Below are 26716 nucleotides of genomic sequence, written 5' to 3' on the forward strand. Positions count from 1 at the left end.
GAGGGGGGGCGGGGGGGTTGTTAGGCCGTGGCGGCCCGTGTCGTTCTTTCCGGCGGTAGCAGCTCCTCCGGCGCTCCCTCTGCGCTCCTCCGGACTGCGGGCAGAGCGGTGCGGACCGGTTGGGGCCAGTTCCCCGCGCAGGCGCAGGGCCCCGTAAACAGGAAGCAGCGGCGGCCCCGGAGCGGCGGAGACAAAGGGGTTGTGGAGAGGGGAAAAGAGGGACTCGTGTTGGCTCGGCTTGGCCCGGCCCAGCGAGCGGGGGTCCTGGCGGCGGGCGGCAGGATGGTGCAGAAGGAGGGGCAGGCGGCGCTGGAGGAGCCCCAAGGCAGCCCCAACCCGGCCGGGGTGCCCGGTGCTCCCTTAGAGCCGCCGGGCGCCGCCGTGGGGCCGGTACCGGGGGGCGAGGAAACCGACACGGAGACGGAGACAGCGCTGGGCTCCCGCCGCTTCCTCTGCGGCGTCGTAGAAGGTAAGAGCCCTCAGAAGAGGAGTCCGGTTTCCCTGGGAGACGGGAGGTATGGGAGGACGGGGCGGGGGGTATTTGGGCCTGCGGGAGACCGCGGGGCGGGGAGGAGATTGGTCCCAGCTGACGTTGCTGTTTCCCCGTCTCCTCTCCCGATCCATTGCGGCGCCCGGAGGGGCTTGCTCAGCGAGCAGGGTAGTGCGCGGCTCTTGGCCGGGGCTCCCTCCGCTAGAGAGGGCTGGGGGGCGGAGAAGCCCCGCGGCTCCCGGGCGGGGCTACTGCCCCTGGGGCTTGCGGTGGAAGCTGTTCGTTAGCTGAGAGTGCCCTTCGGTGGCAGCTGTTCGGCGGGGTGAGGGCGGACTTGGCACCCCCAACGGGCCGATGATGCCTCACGGAAGCTGAGGCAGTGGTGTGGCTCACTTGCTAGTACGTGTCTAAAGAGGGAGGTAGGACAGGGAGAATAGCTGCGATTATCCCAGCTGAATACTCTCTTCCTGAGCGTTACAGGCTCAGATTCAGTATCTTAGGTAGGGAATAGGTGATCCCGTAGACATCTGTTCTGGAATCAATGTTAAATGCACCCTGTTCTCTAAAGTGTTGTAGCCTACTGTTTTAATTGTGTAGAACAGTTGTCTTTTGGTATAGTTGGAGCATTAAAAGGTTTAAATTGTTGAAGAAGCTGCAGAATAAAGGGTCTCTCTTTACATTTCTCAGTTACTGCAGAGTTTATCTACATTTCTGAAAGGTTAAGATAGCTGGTTGAAAGCCAATAAGAAAAATGGTTTATTCCCATCATAATAGTTGGTTTGGAATTGTTCTAAGTTCCTGTAGACTACTATTATTTTTGTACCTATAATAGATCTCCAGTAGGAGAACAAAATGATTAATAAATGTAATGGAGAGGGAAACAGGCAGTTTATCAAATGCAGTATCTGCATTGCTTGCAAAATGCCTTTTGTTCATATCTTGAAATGATCATTTGGCTTCTGCAGATGTCACTTTGTGAAGTGCTCTTGGCCCAGTTAATGCCTTTATTTTTTAGCAATTAGTAGGGCTTAAATACAGTGAGTGTGCAGAGAGTTGTCTTTAACTTCTTAATACCATAAAGATAGATGCTAAATTGAAGGTTTTGGAGACATATAACAGTGAACAGAAGTGCAGATTGTAACAGCATGTTTTCTCATGATTCTACTGGTGCACCTTGACCATGGATCTCTTGTTCATCTGTCAGCTGCTGCATATACCATTATAGTTTTTCTTGTGATCTTAGTTACGCTGTTGATTTTCCTCTGCATGTATTTCAGTGCAGGCATTCTTGACTGTACTGTGCATAAAACATAGCAAGAAAATGGCCCCTGCCTAGTGAAGGAGTCTAACACTAGTTAGGAGTTACTGGTCTATCTATATCTATATATACGGGGAGGGGGGAAGGGACAGAGGAGTTTTTTTTAAAATGAAACCCAGAAAACAAACAACAAAAAACCACCCCACAAAACCACCAGCACCAACGGGTTGAGTGAGGTAAACGGTAGTGGGTGAAAACATCTGCCTCTTTAGTGACTCATGAGACTTGGAGGGATAGGAGAAAAACAGGGATTAACTTCAGAAGTGTAGATAAATACTTAATCATAGTGCAGTGGTTAACACAGGCTTTTGAGGTACGGTTGAGATTAAAGCAGCGAGGTGGAGAGTTTGGGCCTTTTGTAGAAAAGGTGGGGGATTAGCCAAATACTGTGCAAAAATACTGGGAGTCCACTCTAAGAATGTGAGGAGTTTATGACAGGTATCAAATTCACTGTTTTGGTGAGTAATAAGATCTAAGAGTCCTGGATGCAAAACTCTAGTACTCTGCCTCCAGGAAATCCTGGGTTTTAGTGATGGAGCACATGATACCTGGGATGAGGTATTTGGCTTGATCTGTTGACTTTGCATCAGCCTGACATATACAGGCTTGTGTAATCCAAAACCAGTTTGATTTTTAGTTGGAGAGATCCAAGAACTGTCATCCCCTTGTGACATTAATAATCTAAGAATGTGGTGACAGATGGAAAAGTATCACTTTGGATTAGCATGTTCTCTTCAGCCTTATTTAATTAGCTTTTGTTATCTGATTATTTGGTTTTTTATAGCAGGCCCCTGCTCTGCTTTAGGCTAGCAGACCTGGAACAGTAGTATAATGGGTAAAGCCAAAGTGTTCTGAATGAGTTATGAGACATAGGTGGTATTCATTAGGTACTGCAGTCTTTCATTCCTTCTGTAGGTTGTTGAGCTTCCTCAGGGCAGTATCAGTCAGAATTAGGTAATGCTAGCGAAAATGAGAAATTTGTCCTGGGTTAAATAAACTGAGAGGTTTTCATGCCTTGCAACTGATCTCAAGCTTGTTCCTCTGTTAACTGTTCTGTCACTTTGCAGTTCGTGAGGAGTAGTAGTTACGCAGCTCTGCCACTTTGTGGTGCCAGTTAGTCTATGATCGCTCTTTGAGAGACTCATTTTTAAACCTTGAGCCTACTTTAAGCCTCTTAAAAGAGCGTTGTTCACTTAGCAGGTAAAGGAAATAGTTGTTAGTATATAGAAAATGCTTCAGTTGCATCAGTTTCGAGCACTGAAAGGTTGTAGGAGGCTGGTTTTGACCTCTGTGAGACCAAATATTTAGCGACTTACAATTGTGAATAGCTCTGAAATGAGGATACTGTCTACCTTTTGAGCTGGTGTTCTGTGGGGACCTGTGAGCTTTGTGTATTAGGAGCATCATTCATCACTGAGTGGCCGTGCTGTTTGAAAATAAGAGCTTATTAAATTTCAGTGTTATTTTAGTCTGGGCTTTGCACAAACCGCTGAGCTGAAGCTTTGTTTTGAAGTGCCCACTTGTGGTGGAACTGTTTGCACATAGGTCTAAGTGAATTTACTTGACTAAGAGTGCATTGAGAGTGCTTTTTTAAAGTATTATGTTTCTAGAATAGGAGATTAGTTTTAAAACCAGAAGCAGTTACAATTTCCATGGAATTCCATAACTTTGAATATATGCTATTGTAAAATCACTCATGTGATGCTTTTATATGATTATTCAAAGACATCATCTTAGCTTGTGAAGATGTGGGAATTGTAAAGACACCAACTTGCAAGTTAATTTTGACAAGGAGCCTATTAAACTGAATAAAAGGAATGAAATCCTAAGCATTTAGTTGACTCATTTGTGCATTTTTTTTGAATTACACATCATCTACCTCAGGGTGTATTTATATACTCTGTGTGTGTATTTAGCATTCTAAACTGTACTGACAATTATGTGTGTTTGAGCTGTTAAACTTTTTCAAGTGTCTTCAGTGTGCACGTTACAATCAAATCTATTTTGTAGGTGTCTGGAGTGATAATTTAATTAGGTTATGACTGTTCAGTCTGCTCTTGTAATAATGTAGGCTTGACTTGTCAAGGGCATATGCTCAGGAATGCAGTTTGGATTCTAAAAATTAATTGCTTCAGTGGCCAAAATTATAGGACCTTAGATCATAAGAAATTAAATAAGTTATAATTGTATTTATGTTTTAGATCAGTTTAGTTTATTACACTTTCCTAATGCTAACTAGATTTTATATTTCCCTTTCTGATTTGGGAAGCTTCTTTATGAATATAGCAAAAGCAGGAGAAAATAGTGGATTGTTTATATAATGTTTCATGGAGCAGGAATAATGTAACATCTAACTGGATAATTTTGTTTCCCATAGGATTTTATGGAAGACCTTGGGTTATGGAGCAGAGGAAAGAACTTTTTAGAAGGCAAGTCATGCTTCCTCTTACTGCAGCACATTCCTTTGCAATATAATCATAATCTTCAACTTAAGCCTGAAAAGAATTGCTGTTCTAACCTGGGGCAGCATTTTGCCTAATATCAATATTCTTGGGGGCTCTTACTCACCTTTCCATCTTGCCCAGACTGAATTTGTCCAGCATCAGGTATGCATGCTATTATGACTTAATAGTATAACCCAACCTTCAATGAATAAAAACAATAATTGCATCAAGTAAACGAGTTAAAATTAGATCAAATGAAATGTGGAATTCCTGAATTTTTAGACTTTTTCCTCCCAAGTAAGGATTTTTTTTTTTAATGCTTATAGACTTCAGAAGTGGGGACTAAATACATACCTGTATGCTCCAAAGGATGACTACAAGCACAGGATGTTCTGGCGAGAAATGTACTCTGTGGAGGAAGCAGGTAATTGCCTTTATTTCCCCTCTGTGTTTTCTATAAATAGCCTCCTGAATGAATGGGTCATTACAATTGTGTGTGCTTAATCACAGTAGCCCTTTCCAAAGGTGTGTACAGACCTGTTCTTAATACCCTGCAGATGTATTTAGTGGAGCTTTGGTACAAATGTGGATTTATTTCTCTTAACTATAAATCTACAGATGATTTCTAAAGCTGTTCTTAAGGCTTTGTCTTACAAGATGCAGTTTTTTTCCAGGGAAAGGTTGCTGAAAATTATTCCTCTGGCTCTTGAATGTCTGAGCCCTATTTTGAAGTGGAAATTATTTGCTTCAGAAAAGAAAAAAAGATGGTCTCAATGAGAAGAGTACCAGTCAGAAAAGCAGCTTCTGACTATTTAGTCAGAACATAAAGGACCTGTTTAAGCTGGTGTGAGGCTTTTTATGCACCTCCAGCATATAAGGGATCTACTGTGGTTTATTAGTCTGTGGGGTTTATGGGGACTATTATTTTCCTTGGGTGAGGGGAAAAATCATACTCGCTTGAAAATAATCTGTCTTGGAGGCCACTTTGAGTCACTACAGAAACATAATCTGAACAACACTGCAAGATAATTGCCAATAACAACAAAGATTATTAAATATTCTAAAAAGAGTTATTTTTATTAATTGTATGGAAGATTAAATTCAAAGTTTGTTTCTTAAAGCAACTACTTCTGTATGTTAGTGTTCAAAAAAGCCATTTTTCATGTTCTTCAAGCTTCAGTTGTATGAATAATATGTGAATTGGTGTCATGTGAGATGATAGTACTATGCTGAATTGGCTTTTAGAATATGTGACAAAAGTGGTAAAAGTGAGTAATAAATCTGTTGACACGCATACTGTAAAAAGAGACTGCATCCACATTTGTCCCTCAGTATTGAAATAAAGAGGAATGTTTATACCTTTTAAAAATTTTACATGGAAAATAATAACACAAGGACAGTTGTTACATTCCTTTTGGTTTAATTCCTTAGAACTCTTCCAAATAAATTTGTGGGTTTTGCTGTGTTAATTTTCAGACATTCCAGCAAATGGTGATGATATTTTATTAAGGGAGCAGAGGCATCTGCCTTTTCTAATTTATTTATATCTGAGATTTTTTTTAAACTGTTGATTCCTTCTGAAATATTTGAATTTGATTTCCAGAGCAGCTAATGACTCTAATATCAGCTGCACGAGAACATGAAATAGAGTTCATCTATGCAATCTCACCTGGACTTGACATCACTTTCTCCAATCCTAAAGAGGTATCCACATTGAAACGCAAGCTGGACCAGGTAAGCATGGCACAAACTTACCACAGTTGCTCTGATACTTCATCTGAAAACTGCAGTACCCTACTCACTCTTGCAGCTTTTCACTAGCTTCTTTAATGTTTCCAGTAGTAGTGTTAGTTTGGATGCTTCTGAACAATTTAAATTGATGTGTTCAGGTTGCATTGCAGAAGTGGACAGTGATCATTTAGATTTAAAAAAAAAAAAGTCTGGTATTGGATTCTGAAGGCTTGTTTTGGGAACTTTGTCTTCAGAGTATTTTAGGACCTTGAAACCAAGATGCATTTCTAAAGCTAGAATTCTTATCCACAGAAATTGCCTTTGGAGGCAGACCTGACATACGGGTTGTCTTTGTTCTTATAATTGACTTCTCTCTCTTCTTCAACAGCTATTACAAAGTTAGCTTTTTTCTCCCTGCTGTCTGTCCAGTGAGATCAGCTAGGGATTGTCAAAACTGGAACGAATTGTGGGTCTTTAGAGGTCTGATCTTTGAGAAAGCAGAGCAGTAGGGCAGAGAGAGACATTCATTGTAAATAGATATAAAAGTCTGTCTTGCCTCACTTACTTTTTCTGCCCCATTCCTGTAGCTTTTCCATTAAAAATCTGCAGTTTGATTTTTAAAGAAAGAAATACAAATAACTTAAAAATGAAACCTTTTGCTCTTGTCTCTTGTATTAGGTTTCCCAGTTTGGCTGCAGATCTTTTGCACTGCTCTTCGATGACATCGATCACAACATGTGTGCAGCAGACAAAGAAGTTTTCAGTTCCTTCGCTCATGCTCAAGTCTCGATCACAAATGAAATTTATCAATATCTAGGAGAACCAGACACATTCCTCTTCTGTCCTACAGGTAAAATGAGATGAATCATGTAGTTCCGCCTTAAAGGAGAGGCCCTATTATCTTTCTGATTGTAAAACTGATTTAATATTTAATCACTGCTTCAAGGAGTATTTTGGGGTTGTTTGAAGAAATTGACTTAGAAAGGAAGGTTCAAGTAGTTGAAATACATGCTGGGGTTTTGCCAAATCTACATGGGTCTGAACGGCTTAATGCCAAGCTAAAAAGGCAGCTTGACAGAATGGCTTGAGAAGTTTGAACTGAAAATTAGGTTAAAGGAAGACTTTTATTTGACTTGTACCATTTTTTTTTTGGCTTCTTGATATGGCTACTTGCTCGCTTTTACTAGACACCAGGTTGCTTTATTTATTAAAAAAATAAGATTAATTTCACTCGGGTGTAATCATTGTTGAATAATTCTGTGCTTCTGTGATTGTTCTTTTAAATTGCAAGCTTTCTCCAATACCTGTAAGAATATTATAAGGGAGAGAGAATCAGTGGTGTGGGTTGGTGCATGGAAAATTCAATTCAGTTGCCATGTTATCACTACACTGTGGTGGTTTGGTTCTGTTGCAGACCTTCTCTTTAACTGAGATTTTTATGTATTAGCACTTCATAATCAGTCTATAATTCTCTTGCACATTGTCTGCTGTAACCTGCCCTTCTATTATAGACTATTAGTTTTTTCCTAACTTTGATATTTGAGCAATTCAAAATAAATTTTCTACCTTTCTTTTCTGACCTTTGTGGTAAGCATCACTCATAATGTTCTTTTTACTGAAGACTTTTGAGCCTTTATTGATTGATTTATAAATGTTTCTCTTCTCATGGTAGTATTGTGTCAGTGTGTTCATGGGACCATTGAGTGTATTGTCACATGTGTGCATCCTTCTACTAGCAGTGACATTCTCTTTCCTTGTACAGAATACTGTGGAACTTTCTGTTATCCAAATGTTGCCCAGTCACCATATTTACGGACTGTTGGAGAAAAGCTTCTCCCTGGCATTGAGGTGTTATGGACAGGTAAACATTGTTTGAATTCACTGTTGGTGTTAAAAATGATTTTTCCTAACTATTCAGTAAAATAAGCTGTCAAGTACTTGGGGAATGAATGTTCAAGTATATTCATAGCCCTCAGATTACCCTGTTTCCCTCTTAGGTCCGAAAGTTGTATCCAAAGACATTCCAGTAGAGTCCATCGAAGAGGTTTCGAAAATCATCAGGAGAGCACCAGTTATCTGGGACAACATTCATGCTAACGATTACGATCAAAAGAGGCTTTTTCTTGGGCCTTACAAAGGTCGGTCAACTGAGCTCATCCCTCGACTAAAGGGAGTTCTGACCAATCCAAACTGTGAATTTGAAGCCAATTATGTTGCTATTCACACGCTTGCAACCTGGTACAAGTCTAACATGAACGGCGTGAGAAAAGATGTGGTGATGAGTAAGTATGCCTAACTGTTTGCCCCAGGATCTGTGCTTAACCATATAAGCCATAATTTATTTAATTCTAGCCTTTCCATAGCAAGTCTTTCTTTCTAAGATCACTGAGCATTTTCTGTCCTATAAGTAAATGGCAGTTACCTGAAAGATAATGGGCATCTAGATTTTTCTATTGACTTCCAGGGAAGTATCTGTAGCATACGCTACCAGAGAACTAAGTCTTGAGAGGTGTTTGTGCTTGTATAAAGAGCACTCTCAGCAAGCGATTTCAATGCCCAAATTTGATATAAGTGTCCACAGGTTTGATTTAATTGGAGTAGAAGTGGTTCAGATCAAAAAAGGAACTCTGAATGCCAGGAAGTCTTGATATCTGTGTATGGTTTCTGTGATGGCGTTGATAGTGAGCACAGCTTTCCATTTTGTCTAACTAGGATGTAATGCTTTGTCCTGCTTTCTGAAGTAAGGCTGTTGAATGCCCTCTCTAATATGACTGGTTTTATTTTAAATGAAACTTGCATGATAACTCTTTAAACTTGCCTCTGTAGCTGATACTGAAGACAGTACAGTTTCTATCCAGATTAAATTGGAAAATGAGGGGAGCGATGAAGATATTGAAACAGACGTTCTCTACAGCCCGCAAATGGCCCTGAAGTTGGCCTTAACAGAATGGTTGCAGGAATTTGGAGTACCTCAGCAATACAGTAGTGAGTTTGATTTGGTATTGTTCTGGGATGGTAGAAAAATAGGGCTTCAGTATTTGCATTTAGCTTAAAACTATTTTACAAAGAATAGGAAGAAAAGTAGTCGTCTTTGGAAGTGGGTGTTAGATTATTGTAGACACCAGTTCTGCCTAGAACAGTCTGTGTTTTTAAGGTGGCTTTATTTTTCTGAATTCTAAAACTCAGCTGGCATGAAAACATTGGGTGAGGAGTAGTAATTAAGGTGCCATCTTCCTCAGTTTTCACAGAATAGTTTAGGCTGGAAGGGACCTCTTGAGATCTCCTAGTCAAACCACCTTGCTCAAGCAGGGTGAGTTTAGAGCAGGTTGGCCATGCATATCTCCCTTTTCCCTAGATTACACTTTTGCAGTTGAAATATGTAACTAAGTACCAGTCCTTCTACCTTGAAGTGTTCACTTTATCCAAGTAAAACTTTAGAAATTGATGCAGGGGGGAAAAGTTAATTTTGAGAGCTTTTTATTCTGATGGCATAGTCAGAAATGCTCCTGGCACCACATAAATATTAACTAATTTCCATAACATTTTCCCCATCCTATCTTTGCTTATCAGTTACATGGAGGGGAAAGTCCTGGTCTGTAATTAGTATTACAATGGCAAAAAGTGAACAGTCAGAGTAGCAAAAGAAGCTGCATTGGTCAGATGCCGTGACAATAGAATCATCAATGGTTTGCAGAAGTTGCTGATTTGAACGTTAGTTGGCAGATATTGAAAACTCTAAACTTGTTGTTTCTTATTCTCAGGTAGGCAAGTGGCCCACAGTGGTGCTAAAACTGCTGTAGGGGATGTAGGGCCTCTGGTGGCGCCATCCTCTCTAAATGCAGCAACTGTGGTTACCACGGTTTACCAGGAACCCATCATGAGTCAGGGGGCAGCGCTGAGCAGCGAGTCACCGGCCTTGGTGAAGGAGGAAGAGAAGAAGCAGTCTGATGAGGAACCAATGGACATGGTGGTAGAGAAACAAGACGATGGAGACAAGAATGCTAATCAGATACTGACAGATATTGCTGAAGCCAAGATGGCAGAGGAGCTGAAGCCAATGGATACCGATAAGGAGAGCATAGCTGAATCAAAGTCCCCAGAGATGTCTATGCAGGAAGACTCTGGTAGTGACATTGCCCCTATGCAGACGGATGAACAAATTAACAAAGAACAGTTTGTGCCTGGGCCAAATGAAAAGCCTCTCTACACAGTAGAACCCGTGACTTTAGAGGACTTGCAGCTTCTCGCTGACTTGTTTTATCTTCCTTATGAACATGGGCCCAAAGGTGCACAGATGCTGAGAGAATTCCAATGGCTCAGGGCAAATAGCAGTGTGGTCAGTGTTAATTGCAAAGGAAAGGATGCTGAAAAAGTGAGTGTGACTCTTGTTTCTCTCCTTTTGAATCAAAATTCTAAGCAGTGTTGCCTGTTGTCTGTAACAGAGATTGGTGTTCTGCTTCCTGAAAGCTGAAGAGTAATGTATAACTAATCACAGGTCACAGTAACTTTAATTCCTTCAGTGGAATCTACTGTTTTAAGCTGTGTAGTGCGGTGTAGCTATGAAGGCAGGCCAGTGACTGCGACCAGTGAGTGATTCCTGTGTTGGCCTCACTTCTAACAGCCATGCCTAGCCAGATAGTTCGTGCTGGTAAATGAAGTAATGAATACTAGTCTTCCTCCATGTTTAGGGTACATCTCCTCCTTAGAAGGGTCTGTTTGATCTTACGGATCTTTTGCCTCTGTAGATAGAAGAATGGCGTAACCGAGCAGCCAAGTTTGAAGAGATGTGCAGCTTGGTGATGGGCATGTTCACTCGCCTCTCCAATTGTGCCAACAGGACAATCCTTTATGACATGTACTCCTACGTCTGGGATATCAAGAGTATTATGTCAATGGTGAAATCTTTTGTGCAATGGTTAGGTAGGTGCCTTGGGAGCCATTATAATCCCAGATAGTGTATTTATTTTTTTGTTTGTTTTTAATTAGCCCACGGGGAAAACAAAGTATCAGGCAAATGCGTTCTCTTGGACATGGGGTCTGGTTTGGCCCTGTTCTAAAGGTTTTCCTGTCTCACTATTTGAAGCAATGCTAGATGTCAATTTGCTTTGGTACTATAAGTGAAGTCTGCTGGATGCTTAAGATTGAAGACCTTGATTTTCTTCTTGGGCTAATGAAACTTGAATCTCCTCTGACACGTAAGTGTTGACTTTAACTTACTCTTGACTGAATGCACACTGGACTATGCCATGTAACTCCCTGGATACCCTGGCGTATGATTGGAAATGACACTACGAAATGTGACCACATCAGCCATCTGCTGCTTGCTCTGTCTTGATAACATCATTGCTGTCTTCAACAGAACAATTGCAGAAGTGACCTTTCAGTGGGCCTGGCCAAGAGGGAGCCGATCCTCCCAGCCCTGTGCGCATGCGAGCTTTAGCATAAGGCTATTCTGGTGCAAAACAATTTCCTTTAAACACTTTCAAAAGTGTTGAAATTTTTTTTTTTAATTTGTTTTTTGGTATTGGGTGGAAATTGTAGAGCTGTCTAGACAGATTTAGTCTGAGACAAAAACTATTTTGAGATCAGTTTCTTTTTTTTTCTTTTATTAATGTGTGGTGTTTTACTTAGGGGTTTTTTGGTGATTTTTTTGTTTTCCTCTTAAAAGATTTTTGCGGGATCCTAAGTTGGCAGATAGCACCAGCATGGCCTGGGTAGTTCTAGTGACCTCATTTCACTTTCAGGTTTCAATCCAACTGTAAGGAATATGCTGTGGACTTGCTTGACATACACAGCAGGCAGCAAAAGCTGATGGTCTCACGTCACACTTCCTGTAGCTGTCTCAAACCTCACAGTGGTTAACCATTACACAACCTCGGTCTAGTCCTAGTGTTTGGATTGCCTTCAAATGCTACTCTTAAACATTGGCAGGTTTAAGCAGGGACAGAAAAGACCTGTTAAGTCTGTGCTCAGAAACTTCCTCTGTTTTGGCTTATTAAATATCTGATCCCTATACGTATGGTTGATGAAGAGCTTTTAAGACTGCCTTCTGCAAAGTACAGAGAAGAGTACTACCTTGGGCGGAAAACTCAGCAGCATGGTAGTATGTTAACAGCACAGTGCTGTTTAAAAACCTCAGTTCATGCGACACAACTCTCCCAACTTTACTGTTCTTGCAGTATGTTGACCTTTAGCTAGAAAGAATGCTCTCTCTTTTACAACTTAATCTGCTTAAAAATCCAGGCCAAAACTCTAGAAGGAAAACAATGATTCTTGTCTAAACATTCAGGGCCCAACCTAAGACGTCATTTCAGAATTATCAAACTGCTACCGATTTCAGCTGAAATCCATTTTCATTTTCATCATTGCTGTAAAGTTGGGTTCAAGTCTTTAAATGCATTAAATATTTGGAATAGTTCACATTAGAAGCCAACTCTGTAAATACTAGCTCTGTTAACTTTGGCACTGTTCTGTTCCAGTACTCAAACTGGTATTGGATAGTTGAAAACCTAATTTTAGTATGTTTTTGACAGTGTAATACTCTTGCTAACAATGCTTCTGTGAGAAGCGATGCTTTTGTCTTCAGCTTGCGTTTTATCACTAGTGCAAATACATATAGAACAAAGGTCTTTGATAAATACATCATTATATAAAATCAGGTACATTATAAATCCAAATTAGTTTTCACAACGGTGTGCTCAATGGTCCACTGAATGTTCTTTCTCTTCACCTCTGCTCCCAAGTCCAGCTAGCATTCAGTCCCTAAAATTAGTGTGGCTGTACAGTACTATGGATTACTAATGACTTCTATTGTCTTCTTCCCCATTGTGTACAGATGGGAGAATCCTCAGCACAAGTTTCTACTGCTATTGGATGGACAGCGCCAGATGTTCACAGCGCGTCGTCATTAATTAATTAAAATGGAAAGGTTTTGTCTGTGAGGCAGCTCAGGTAGATTAGATGTGCAATAGGCATGAACTGAAGTCACATTTGCGCAGCGACTAAGGCATTAACTATGTTTTTCATTTATACAGCTCTTCATTCACACAGCTCTTTACTGTAATAATTGGAAGTGCTAGTTAAGTTGTAGTCTCAAAGGACAGACAGATACTGTCTTCCAAGTTACTGACTAAACCTCCTTATGAAGGGTATGTTTTTACATGAGAATTCCAAAATGTGGGAGCAAACCAAATTCAAATTCTGATGCTTGGATCGTTTCTGAAATTTATCATCCTTAGGGTAGTTTGTATTTATATATTCCTAAACTCTCTTAAATGTCAGACTTGGCACACTTTGGGACTCTCTGACTAGCACAACATACTTGTCTGTACTGATCTGAGACTGTTACTTGAACAGGAGGTAGATTGCTGTCCACAACAGGAAAAGAGTATATGTGCTGCTCGTCTTGTCAGAAAACTAGGCGGGTAGTTGAAACCTCCACTCTAGATAACAGTGCTTTTTAAATTTCATTTTCCTCTACAGAGTTGTCTTTTCATATTAGTAGTTGAAGGCTGTGATGCCTTGCTGGCAGAGCAGTATTAAAAGTCAAACAGCTAATGGAAGTTACTTTTCTAAAGCAAGCGTGACTTAAAGCTGAACACTTCAGTGGGCCTGCTGTGGCTGGCTGATGGGCAGGAACCCTGATGCATCTAATATGCTTGAGGAGAAACAAAAGTAAATCAAAAGGCAAAAAAGCAAAGCCAGTATTATCTGTGTCCATCAGGGTGTACTAGTTAAATTGTGACTTAATGCCAGTTAACAATTCTTAGCATCTTAATGTGCCGGTAGCATTGGGAAGGTACAGCCTGGATTATGTAAATCTGTGTAATCTCTTGCAAGAATACAGCTTCATACAACTGTCCTGGCTGCCTGAACTGTTCCAGACTGTTTGCATGTATTGCCAGTCCTAGTTTTCTGACTAGATTATAAACAATCATTATTAAAATGTGACTTCAGAAAGGTCCATTTTTTTTCAAGGGGCTGTGATAATGGCATTTATTTGATCTAAATTTACAATAATAGCTGTCGAGCCATGTAGCTTCCAACAAGTCATCTTTTCATAGATGAAGTGGAGGTTTCTGCCACGAATGCACAAAAAATAATGTATAAGAAGTGTGGAAGCTTAAATAATTGTGCATGGCACCATTCTTGTGCCTTCTGGTCTCAGCGAGGTGGGTTAGCTGACTCACCTTGCCTGTTCTTAGACTGCTCTTTTGTAGGTAATCAAAGATTTGGAATGCTGTAATTTGTGTGCAAGCACAAAATGTTGATTAATCATACATTATTCCAGCCTCCTTCCCCAGCCCTGGATTTTCTAGCTCAGTTAGAGAGCTTTTTCCACAAGTGTGTGTTAGCTTTTTGGACATGTTAGACACCCAGGAAATCCCCCTTCTCGTAACATTCTCCGCTTGGATCTGATCTCAACAGGGTGTCGTAGTCAATCTTCAGCACAGTTCTTAAGTGGAGACCAAGAACCCTGGGCCTTTAGAGGTGGTCTAGCAGGAGAGTTCCAGGTATCAATATGACTTCACAACTGAATGACATTTTTCTTTGTTTTATGAGAAACCTTTTGTTGCACATCAGAGGTCTGGAAGGATTGGTCTGCCGAAGGCTTTCTGGTCCAAAGCCCATTAGCCTTACAGCTTGGTTTAAAATAATTTTCCTCCCCTCTCTACAGTAATTTCTCAAGGAGATGCTGCCTGTCCCACGCGCATGCGAAGCGCAGCGGCGTTAGTGGTACCTCTCACATTGTTTCTTTGCAGGTCGCACAGCATTTTTCTCTGCGCCCGCAATTGCACAATGCGCGCATGCTTGGCTGCCAACGGGAATTCCATGAGCAAAAGGGTAGTCATCCAAATTCTGGTTCCTGTCTAAAGAAAGCTGGAATGCGCTTTGTGGCAGAGATTTCGATTGGCAAATACTCTTAAATCAGCGTTTATGCCATGTTCAGATTTGTTCATGGATTTTTCAGGCGCTATACTTTTCCCCCTCACAGGTGCTCTGCGCGCAGCAAATTGAATCAGCGCATTGCTTTTGGGATAAAGCGTCTCCTCTGGCCAGTTAACCCTCTTCAGACCAAACCTTTCCTCCTGACATTCTATGTTCTTGTACAGAGAGAGTGTAGATACGATTGGTAAAAAGTATTTTAAAGCAGATAAGACTTAACAGACTCTTAATGTGCTGTTTCAATTGCATATTTTAAAACACCAATTGGATATTTTCTATTCAAATAAGGTCTTTGCATTTGTAAAGCATACCAACCCCACCTTCTTCTGGGGTGCCTGCAAGTAGCAAATGTTAATGTGGGAGTCTGCAGTGCACACCCAAGCGTGATGAGTTTTGTTGTTCATACAGTCATATTAAGTATTTTGTTTTCACAGCGTTTGCTGCCTATTGATGGAGCAAATGACCTCTTTTTTCAACCACCTCCATTAACACCCACTTCCAAAGTGTACACCATACGACCCTACTTTCCTAAAGATGAGGTAACTGCTTTTGACACTTGTCACTGCTTTGTTAGCCATGCCTTGTCTTTCGTGGCAGTACTGGTTACCGCTGAGTCCCTTCATTCTCTAATGCAACAGATGTCCTAGTATCTTGCACAAGGCACAAATTGCAGGACAGCTGAGGTCAACTGGCTTGCCTGTGGTTCAGGAATGTGCTGGCAACAGCACAGCTATACCCACATCTTGATTCACAGCCTTACTACCCCACCACTTTTTTAAATCTCAAGTGCCTTATTTGTTTCTGAAAGGCAAGTTAAAATTGTTTGCTGCTGGAAGAGGAGTTATTGCAGTGGGACCCCATTCATCAGCTTAACCTTAGGGGGAGTGTGCATACCTGTTCACTCAGTAATTATTGGTATTCTCAGGACTCTATGGGCAGAATGATGATGATGTATCTCAAAATGTGGTTGTAAAATGTGATGTTATTTCAGCCATTTATACTGGTTTAATTATGATTGTAAGCTTTTTTTGCCTGGTTTTGAAAGGACTGTCGTCAAATCTGCTTTGGAGTGTTTGATACTTTGAAACCCAGAATTCTGTATTAATCTTTATTTACTGGAGTGGGTCCCCCCTTCTTTTTCCTGAACAGATCTGCAGTGTAGGTTTATTTCTGTTAGCTTTGCAAGAAGAATACTTGAAACTAATGCATCAGCCAAGAATGGATGCTCTTTGTGGATGCGGTTTAAGCTACCTAAGGACTAACAAAGCTTGAACTTTACATTTCTGTAGCCACACTGAGAGGAAACATGTTTCCTTCGAAGCGTAAATATTTAGGTTGAATTTGCAGCAGCTGAAATGAATCATGACTTTGAGGCCAGTCATCTCCTTTACCTGCTAGTTTTAGGCTCTGCCCTGGGCAGCAAAGAAGCATTTTCCCTGCCTTAGTGCAGGACTGCTGGTTTGTTCCTTTGTAGGCAGCATTTCTAAGCCATCTAAACAACTGGTGATGCAGCTAATCATGCGGTCACAAAGACTGTGTCTTCTGAGGTAGAGTTCCCTTTTTATAAAAGGAGGCTGGAGACATGTCAAATGGAAAGCCTTTTTGTTGAAAACCCTAAGCTTTCTTAAAGTTTGACTGATGCAAGTTTACTCTGTCAAGAGATTCAGCTGAAAGCCTTTTAAGGTGCAGGAAGTCAGGGTGTGTCTGTTCTTCACAGCCATTGAATTGTTGCACTTGAACATTGGAGGTTTTAGAAGGGCACTATGTTGCAAGGGTATTGGTCTTTAGTGAGTGCTTGGCAATTAATCCTGTTGTTAATCTTGTGCTGTTACAACCTGCAGGAGGTTGGCCCTCCAGCCTTTCTTTTCCAGCCACTGAATTTAAACAGAGTGTTTTTGACAAGCAACTCTAAGAGATACTTTGGGAATCTAAATCCTATGGATGGGTGTTCTTTTATGTAACTTAGATGCCTGTCAGTACTAGTTTACAGTGGAGCTGTTAATGAAATATCTCAAAACCAAAATTGTTAGCTTTTGAATGTGACTGATGGCTTGAAATCATCTGTTCTCTCCTCTTAGGCATCTGTGTATAAAATCTGCAGAGAAATGTATGCTGATGGAGCTGATCAACCCTTCCATAGCTTACCAGATTTAATTGGAGATAAGTACGTATGGGGAATGAATGGCCTACACATGTGGTTCTGAAGGATAAAGTCCTGGCACTGTATTTAATTTGAGTTTTGAAAAGTGTGTGTGTGAAGAATGCAAAAAGCATTTGATTAAAACCAAAAAAAAATCTACCCTGTGTAGGTCACGGGAAATTGGGGCTTTGGTTTCTTAAAGACACCATTAACAGTTCTGTCTTGGTTTATGCTCTTTGTGCCCTGGTGTCACCTGTTGTGAGCTGTTAGAAAAGAGATGTAGCTGAAATGTCTGCATTAGGAAACCTGTGCATCATCATATCCTATTGTTTCAGATTTTGGAAAGTATGTAATGAGAGTTTTCTTAGTAGTTACCCTCTGGTATTTTTTTCAACCTAGTCTAATTCTACAGATAATTGAAACTTTTTGAGGACCCATCTCCCAGCTGACTGACTTGATTTTTTGGGGTTCTCTCCCCCTCCCCCCCCCCGAAATAGGTGTTACAGGCTGTCTTTATCAACTTCAAGAATAAGCAATGACGAGTGAGGTGAAGCTTAAAGGCATTAAGTCTGGGCTGTAAAATGAGCTACTTTGAGTTTTGAGCGGGGGGGGGTGTTTGTGTCTCAAGTGATTGAGAAGCTTGCTGCTCTGTCAGTGAGACGAAGGTGGTAACTGGTATCAAAACACTTGAAAGAGAAGATGGTAGAACAGCGAGGTAATGGCAGCAGAGAAACTGAGGGCTAAAGGTGATGCTTGGGTCAGAAGAGCAGTGTGTGCAGTTACCTTGTGGGATCCTGAGGTGCAGATGTCGCTCGTAGCTGAGTTTTGACAGCTGATGAGTCTGTTAATGCTTTGTAGGAACTAATTCCATGACAGAGGACTCTGTCGCTTCTTTGGATGATCCTAGAGTCTCCTCCAGAGTAGCTGATGAGCATACTTGTTCAAAGTGACCTTCTTTTGACTGAATTTTGGACCTTTCTTTCTGCAGGTTAGTAGGAGGTCTGCTCACCCTCAGCCTGGACTACTGCTTCGTCTTGGAAGATGAGGATGGCATATGTGGCTATGCTTTGGGAACGGTTGATGTGACTCCTTTCATCAAAAAATGCAAAATGTCTTGGATCCCTTTCATGCAAGAAAAGTATACTAAACCAAATAGTGACAAGGAGCTGTCTGAGGCAGAGGTTGGTGTAACCCACGAGATCAGAAGTGTGTGCTGAACTTTTTTCTTTCCACAGCAGGTCTTAGTTATTCTTACACGGTTTTGATCCTCTGTGTAATTCAATTTTTGTACCTTTCTGAAGTATTTGATGAGTGTGGCATCTTCTGTCTTAGAAGGTGACAGTAAAATTATTCACTGCCGGTGGGGTACAGCGATGTTGTAATAGACCCAGGAGGTGTAGCAATCAATGCAGTCAATGTAAGCCACCACAACCTAGAGAAAATTGTATTTTTGAAAACAAAGGATTGCTTCTGCTGTGTTCTCCTGCAAAAGGAGATATTAGTTTCCCCATGCTGCAGGTGAGGCTAACCCCTGATAGTCACATCAGTTTAAGTATGGAAAATGAATTAAAGAGCACTTGGTTTTGATGTTAAAATCTATGAGCTATATGTGGAGTGTGACAGCTGTAAATGGTGCAAAACAACATTTTACCTTTAGCAAGTGCTAAAAATCAATATCTTGAATTGGTTTTGGAAGAAATTAGAAAAGCAATGTCACTGAACTGTCAGAAATAGTGAAAAGTTCTAACTGATGCATTCCTGTCAAGGAAAGAAATGTGTTTAATAGGAAGAGGTGCTGATCCACACCTGCAAGTGGAAAGCGTGGATAAAGCTGTAGTAGAGGGAGGCCCAGAAACACAACTTCTTAGCCTTTCTCTTTCCCTCTGAAGAGAAGAAGAATAGTTTACAGATAATATATTCTCTAACAAGTTGTCTGAATACAAAGGCTGATGTCAGACTGGTGAGCCTCCTAAGGGAATCGTCAGCTGGTAAGTGCAGGACAAAAGTGGCACATGTGGCAGTGTGCCCTTGCTTTAGTTGGCTGGAATGTACAATCTTACAGGAGCTCATGGCTCTGAGAGCACAGGCTTTCCCACAAGCAAAGCAAGGTTTCCTGGGAACGGAATGAAATACTTGTCACCCTGTTGTGAAGATGTCAACTACTTATAGGCATGTTTTGGGAAAAAGTGAAGCACATTTAAAAAAAACCCAAACAACCAACCCCCCCCAAAAAAAGCACCTTGCAGCAAATACCAGTGTTCTGGGATAGGTGAGACAAAGGACTACTGCTGTTGAAGTGGAGCTAATTCTGCAGTCTATAGGTTTTATGAATTGAATTCTTCAACATTTGCACAGTGCTGTGCTTTCAACTGTATATGTAATTTCAGATTTTGAAGGAGACACAATGCATGTAAAAGTACCAGAAACTAGCCAAGGCTGTAGTAGGTACAGAAAGGGAGAAGGGGTCTTGATTTCCTAAAGTTTAAAGGCAGACTTCAGAGGGGAAGCAGAAGATGTTTTGCACTGATGACCTAGCTTTTCCACTGAGATGTTGAAAAACATGTTCTGCTTCCTGGTTCGTTGCCCCTGGGTTTCTGTTGCTCCTACAGTAACTGAGAAAGAGTCTGTTTATTGAGACTGTGGCCTTGAAGGATGCTCCTGGGAGCGTAGGGGAGTTTTGTGTACATGGCTCTTGAGATAAAATCCTCCAGCATCTGTTTGGCCTTTTGATGCTATAAAGGAATATGGAGAGTATTCAGTAGCTGCTTAAAAAACATTGTTATTGAAGGTCATGTAGGGGGAAAAATTTCTCACAGAATAAGTTTCCTTGGCAGACTTCTTACCTCTTGATAACCTCAGTCTCCACTTTGGCTTAAAAAGCTTCATTTTCTGTACTTTTTAGATAATTTCATTCAAATCATGGACTTCTGATACAGTTCAGATGTTCTCTAGTTTACTTAAGTGCATCTTGAGCCCCAAACTTTGAGAGAAAATGTTTTGTTTCACAAAAGAGAAATCCATTCCTCTGACTTGGATCATGCTGTTGTGAGCTTGTTGTGCAGTTTTGTCTGAGCTCCTGTCAGGGAAGTTTATCTGGTATCTGCTTTTCCTGACATTAGTTATTATTGGTCACAAGAGATGAATGCATCATCTCTCTAACTTCTTAGCCCCACCTGTACTCTGCTCCTTTATAACCTGTTTTACCTCTTGTAGCACTTCTGTGGTGGGAAGAAACAGATAATCACCTTTGCCTTGGTTCTTGAAGGCAGCACGGCTAGCTTTGAACGCTTGCTGTGGGATTGTGTCTTACAGCTGTGACAGAGAAAAGCCCAGAGGGAGCAGGCGTGGGTCTGAACCTGAAATAGCTCAACAGGTCTGAAGTAGTAACTTGGAACAGAGATTTTCTCCACAAGAGTTTGAGAAAGGGCAACTCAAAATTTGAGGGGGTTGCATTTAAACTTGACCTGAAAAAAATGGGGGTGTTGCTAATGTTGTGGTTCCTTGTGTCATGAAATCTTAGTTTGGGTTGTTAGGGAAATAACTTTCAGTTATGCCAGAAACAAAGTCAGGTGGCTTGTGTGCTTTGAGCCAGTGTTCTGAAAAGGTTTTATAATTGAGTAACCAGCAGGGAGAATGACTTGGGCATGTTTCAGATTTGGCTTTGTCTACTTCTGCATTACCTCACTTGACTGTTCCATTCCCAGTTAATGTCTGGTGTCACATTCCCAGAGACCTTCCTGGGTGATTGAAGTAGTCTTTAGTGATCAACAAGTCATCAAGAAAGCCTGTGTCAAGCTAGAGATAAATCTGTCTTGGAACAAATAATCTAAGGTAGTTGCATGGAAGTGGGAGGTGTGCCCAGGCTGCTGTGAACCAAAGGTTACATGTGGATGGTTAGGACACTTGGAGCTAAAGCTGCCCCTGTAAAATACAAAGAAAGGGAGTACCTGTGCACAAACTGTTAGTTATGGGTTGGCTCGTAGCTTTGGTCACTGAGAAGTCATGCAAGGGGTCTGGTCACCTTTGACAGTAAGAATCTTCTGTACTCAGCCTTTTTCTCTGGAGTGCAGTGAGCAACTCAGCAGGTAAGGAGCAAAGTGGCCATGAGGGTTGAAAAGCCTTTGGAGTTATGTTCCATGAGCAAAGCAGCCTGCCTTAATAAATGTGAGTGAAACTGAAAAGGTGTTGAGTGATTAAATGCCTGCTTCCTATTGCTTCTCAGAAAATAATGCTGAGCTTCCACGAGGAACAAGAAGTGTTGCCAGAGTCATTTCTTGCCAACTTCCCGTCATTGATAAAGATTGATATCCACAAAAAGGTGACAGATCCAAGTGTGGCCAAAAGTATGATGGCCTGCCTGCTCTCTTCTCTAAAGGCTAATGGTAAGCTGCTTGCACTCAGAAGTCCTGGCTTGCTAATTACACGTTGGTTGTAGGGTGGAACTTGGGGATGTTATACTGGCCTATTGGCACGTCAGCCTGACATGTTTGGTTCCCGCCATAGCTGGCGCTCTAGGTTTAGGTAAATAATTATAAAAGCTTTTGGATAGCTAACTTCTGCTGCTGCCTTCAGTAGAAGGTAGCTGTTCACTTTAGCTATTACCCTGCAAATTAGAAAATAGGAAGAACTAAGGGAGCAATTTGGCAATGAGAGCACACGTTTTTGCATCTTGGAACAACGCACAAATGTTTATACTCCCCCTGCTGGCACTGGTAATGATGCTTTGCCTTATGTGTGGCAGTGTGCACTCATGGGTAGTTACTGAAACTTCGATATGGGGAAGCACTTGGCTGCCTGCCTTACTGTGCACCTGAGGTTCACAGTTCCTTTGTGCTGTGTTCTGAGCCAGCGTCGGAGTTTCAGGATGCTTTTGTGTGACATAAAAGGTGTACAGAGGGGAGACAGTTTGTTCAGACTGACAAGACATCTGCAGTGTGCAGCCCCTTTATGAGATGGTCACCTACATTGCCATAAATCTGCTCTCTTTTGGGCACTATGCTCCATATGGAATTGGGTCAGTGGTTTCATTGGTTTTAAAATAGGTGGGGACTCTAGTAATTCTTACTGTAAAAAGCACATACATCAACTCTTCTCCTACAGTGTTTTGTTTCTCTCTTCCTTTTTCAGGCTCCCGTGGGGCTTTTTGTGAAGTGAGACCAGATGATAAAAGAATCCTGGAATTTTACAGCAAGCTGGGTTGTTTTGAAATTGCTAAAATGGAAGGATTTCCAAAGGATGTTGTTATCCTTGGAAGAAGCCTGTGAAGTGCTTGACAGCAAACTGTTCCAGTACTGTAGTCCCTTAACAGCTGGGCAGGTTGTGGTGGGGATCTTCCTATGGTCTAGCTGCACAAAGCCAGCAATAAGCCAGCTTGGTAGAAGGGGCTATGTGAAAATCACCCATCACACATTCAGACTGTAATTTGTTGGAAGAGGATAATGCTGCTGAAAACACTGTTTTAACAAAGAGAAACCTTGTCCTCTCCTGGTCTTGTGTGAAGTGCCAAGGAATCTTGCATGGGCTATAGCTTCTCAGAGGAATCCCTCTCAGTCAGCGCCGTGGTTGACGACAGTTCTCTGCATTCACATGTCGACAGCAGAGTGGTCTCTGCCAGAAGTACCTATGAAGTTGCAGGGTTTTTTTCTGTCGTAGGGTAGGATGTGCAACTGGAAGTTGCAGAAATGGGAGGGATTGCTTGTGTCAATCAGCAAATTTAAAGATAAGTTGCTACAGTTCTATTTTTGACTATCTTTATGCTTGTTGATAAAGCAATGACCCTTTGTCACTTCTGATGACCGTTGGTTCAAGCTTTGTGCTTTGTTAGGGACAAATGTGCAGTGGTCTGTGGCAGAAGTCACTTAATGACAAACGTGTAAATTCGGTGTATATAAACCTAGCGGTATGCTGACTAACTTTTTGTTTACTGGTTTTTGTAACTTTTTCTTTTGAAAAGTGAAAAGGTATAGGTCCAAGATGGCACTTTTGAATAACCTAAAACCACATTGGAGAACGAATCTGTCCTCAGCACTGACCTTTCTTACTGTGCCTCATATCCAGGGCTAGAAACTGACCATCTTGGGTAAGGGGTGCGGATCCCAAACGGTCCTTCCTTCGGCTGGCAGATTGTCTCACTGCTTGAGGCTATGGTCGTTCTCCTGGGACTGGAACACCAATCCACAGGGTGGTCTGCTGAACCCCTTCATTTTGGTAACGTTCACAGGGCAGTGCGGCTGAGAGACTGGGAGAGGGAGAGAGCTGGCCCACAGCTGGGACTTGTCCTTGGAACAGTCACAATGTTTCAAAGCCTGTTCGTACTAGTTTGATTAAATCAGGGTCTTGAGACCTGCGTATTTGTATCAAATAACTTTTCTATAAGAAATGCCACAATAAGCACATTTTTACACATTATTTAAATGGTTACCTACTTTTAAATGCTCCAAGAGTTTAATGTTTTTACCCAGGTCTGGCATGTTTGGCTGTGGGATGGAATCAACATAGTATGGGATCCGGCTGTGAGGTAGTTGCATTGTTTATGAAACTGGTATTTCACACAAGCCCCAGTGTCCCAGGTATGCAGTTGGCCAGTGGTATGCAACACCTCGCTTCTTTCACCTGCTGCCATCAGCTGTCTTCATCTTCCTTTTCCATTCTCCTGGGTTGTGTCAGTGGTGCACAAGGAAGTTCAGTTCCCTTTACAAGCCTCCAGCTACACAGAAGTAGTTAGGCAGCCTTTAACGAACAGCATTAAGGCTGCAGTAATGTCTATGACCTGTAAAGAGATGCTGTGCTTGGCCTTCTGGTGCAGTCACGTGCAGGGGGTGTTTGTTGGTTTTCTTTTTCCTTTGCAGAATGTGAACAATTTTTTAATGCGGTAGCGAAGTATTTAAGTTCAAACAAGTTCATTTCATTTCTAGAGAGAGGTACGGTGTTGTGCTATGGGATTTCATGTAAGTCAGAGCTGAATGCCACTAGTTTTTATACAGCTTTGAGTGCATGTGTTGAGTAGCTGATACCTTGGTTTATCAGGTGGGAGAGTTTTGTTTCTTCATGGATACCAGAGTCAACTTATTTTAGCTGGATGCATAACATTACAGCATAGGATGCTTGTGGCCTTATTTCTTGGCTTTTAAGGAGTTGCCACGTTTTCTCTTCCTATGACTTTGTTATTATTAATATAGAAGTTAATTGTATAAGCCTATGGAATGTCAGGCCAATACCATCATTCTAGGATTGTAAAGTGATATGTTGACATATCTTTCATGGTTATGAATTTTCATTAAGGTTGGAATGCCACTTTCATTAATCTGTTTTTAGATCAACAGTATCTGTAGCAGAAAAAAAACGACCTGTAAAACTGTATTTGAAGACCATGCGAGAAATAGAATAAAAATTGAGAAGTGAATGTAAATAAGAACTGTGTGTTTTGTTGTCCTGGTTTTGGTCAGGGTGGAGTTAACTTCATTTGTAGCAGTGGATAGAATGCTGTGTTTGAGAGTTAAAATGAAAGCAGTGCTGATAACACCCTGATGTTTTTAGTTGTGGTCAAGCAGTCAAGGACTTTCTCAGCTCTTCATACTTCTATTCATGAGAAAGGAGGGGCAAAGCCCGGACAGGTGACCCAAACTGGCCAAAGACAGTATTCCATGCCAATTACGTCCTGCCTGGTACAACGGGGGGCTGACGGGAGGAAGAGCAGGGGGGGCTCCAGGACGCGCGGTTTTTGGGGACAGTCGGGTTCCAGGACGGCTCTGGGTGGCACGGCCCGAGCTGTGGGTTTGGTGAGAAGCTGCATTGTGTATCAACGGCTTCATATATTCTTGCTCTAAAGTCCTGTTAGCATTGTTATATTGTATCTTTCTGTTATCTTAGTAAACTATCCTTATCCCAACCCACAGGCCTTTTAGTTTCTTGGTTTTGGGGTTGTTATTTGCCCCTTCCTTTTCCCTTCCCTTGCCTCTCACCCCCCCCTTCCCCCTTCCCCTGCTCTTTTCCTTTAAGGAGCAGACAGCTGCGTGGATCTCGGCTCTCAGCTGGGGTAAAACCACAACATTTGTGTGTGAGGCTCCAGAGCCAGAAGTGGTTCAGCAGTGTGTGTTACCTCAGTGCTCATTCACCGTTCTGTGGGGGATGGAGGTTGCAGAAGTCTCCTGGAGCCTGCCAGCAGAAACAGGTGTCACACCAAGTTGCTTGGGGATGTCTCACGCTGTAGGGGAAACGCTGTAGCTCAGCTGTCCAGCCACAACCCTAACTTACAAAGCCAAATCCCCGGGATAAGTAAAGCCAGTCCCTGCTTAGAGAGACAGCCGAGCAAAAGCCTGGGTCAGGGGTATTAAAAGCAGCTTTTTCCGAAGGTCAGTTCACAAGAGTTCACCCACCTGCTCTGGAAGTGTGCTGCTCAGGCAGTTCAAAAGCTGTGTGTTGTGGAGAGTGTGACAACACACAAGCTGAGTAGCTAAAATCTCTTCTACCCCAGGAAACGTGTTAAGAAAAATGATAGTTTTAACATGTCAGAATTGCAACATGCTGAACACAGCTGCCTTGGGTCTGTTGAACCCTGTTTCAGGAAGCTGCGGCAGAAACAGCAACATGACCTGCTGTGTCAGACCCCTCAGCCTGGGAGACAGGCTTGGGCTCTGATGTTGTGCCAGGAGCTCTTTAAGGGAGCATGAAGCAGAAACGGGCTCCCTTGCCCCCACCGCTGCAGACAGGTCGGGTGGGTTCTGTGGCTGTGGAGAGCAGCCACTGCGGGAGCAAACGCGGCGCTTGCGTAACCGTCGCTGAGCCAGCACTTGCCGTTTCCTGGGGACAGGGTCTGCGTTTCAACCCCCTTCAGTCGTGTTTCTCTTGGACCGACTCCGGCTGGAGCAGCGCTAAGGGCCGGCTGCTGGAGGGCTCCTGCCGCGGGAGCAGAGCCAGCTTCTGACTGTGTGGTGTGAGCTCATCGTCAGTGGGGTTTGGTTTAATTCAGCTGCTCCCTGCTTCCACCTCTGCAGCATGGACCAGGCTGCTTCCCTTTCTGCTTTTGGAGGCTGGTCCAGCCCTCTGCTCCCTGTGGTAGATTTTGAAGCAGGATCTTGCCTTCTGCCGCAGTCCCCAGTGTCTGGTCATGCTGCTCTGGTCCTCGCCCATCCTTAAAGGGATAGAGATGAGCAGGTCCTTCCTCTTGTGCCCCTGTCTCTGTCCCCTCCACTACCCTTCTGCATTGTTAACCTGCCTCTCCTGGTTCTACTGGTACCCCAGCTCTCCCTGGTACCCCAGAGCTGGGATGGTGCCCATGAGAAGGATGGTAGATGGACAGGGGGGAGGAAAGGACCCTTTTTTTCTGGCGTGGTGCTCCCACAGCTGGCACTGCAGTCACTGAATGTAATGTCCTGCTGAAATGGCCTTGGCTGGAGGCCCAGGATGCACAGGAGCCCCCCATCTGAAGGACATGCTGGTGTCTTTCATCTTCAGGACATCTTTTGGGTTGCTCACCATCCTCACAATGTAAGACCCTCTCCCACCCTCCAAAAAACTCTTCTGAGGGAAGAGGCCAGGTGAAGTTATTAGGGTGCCACTGGGGCAACAACCCTTCTCTTTCATTGCAAGGACACAGAATACCGCCCCTAGCACGTAGCCCCTTCCCCGCACAGCCGCCACGGCGCCCG

At 42.5% G+C, this 26716-nt stretch overlaps 1 protein-coding gene across 1 annotated transcript; it reads left to right on the forward strand.

Moving 5' to 3' along the window:
- The first annotated feature begins 235 nt into the window (after positions 1-235).
- On the forward strand, positions 236-24463 carry OGA (O-GlcNAcase). Its single transcript, XM_084264385.1, has 16 exons — positions 236-469; positions 4186-4237; positions 4579-4676; positions 5856-5986; positions 6662-6833; positions 7746-7844; positions 7981-8265; positions 8810-8968; positions 9745-10355; positions 10729-10903; positions 14411-14496; positions 15364-15468; positions 17008-17093; positions 18058-18250; positions 21292-21451; positions 22197-24463. The coding sequence occupies exons 1-16, from the start codon at positions 283-285 to the stop codon at positions 22331-22333; spliced, it is 2736 nt and encodes a 911-aa protein (XP_084120511.1). The 5' UTR covers positions 236-282; the 3' UTR covers positions 22334-24463.
- The last annotated feature ends 2253 nt before the right edge of the window (positions 24464-26716 follow it).

The sequence above is a fragment of the Gallinula chloropus genome, assembly GCF_964237585.1.
Source record: "Gallinula chloropus genome assembly, chromosome: 5".
Classification (NCBI taxonomy): Eukaryota; Metazoa; Chordata; class Aves; order Gruiformes; family Rallidae; genus Gallinula; species Gallinula chloropus.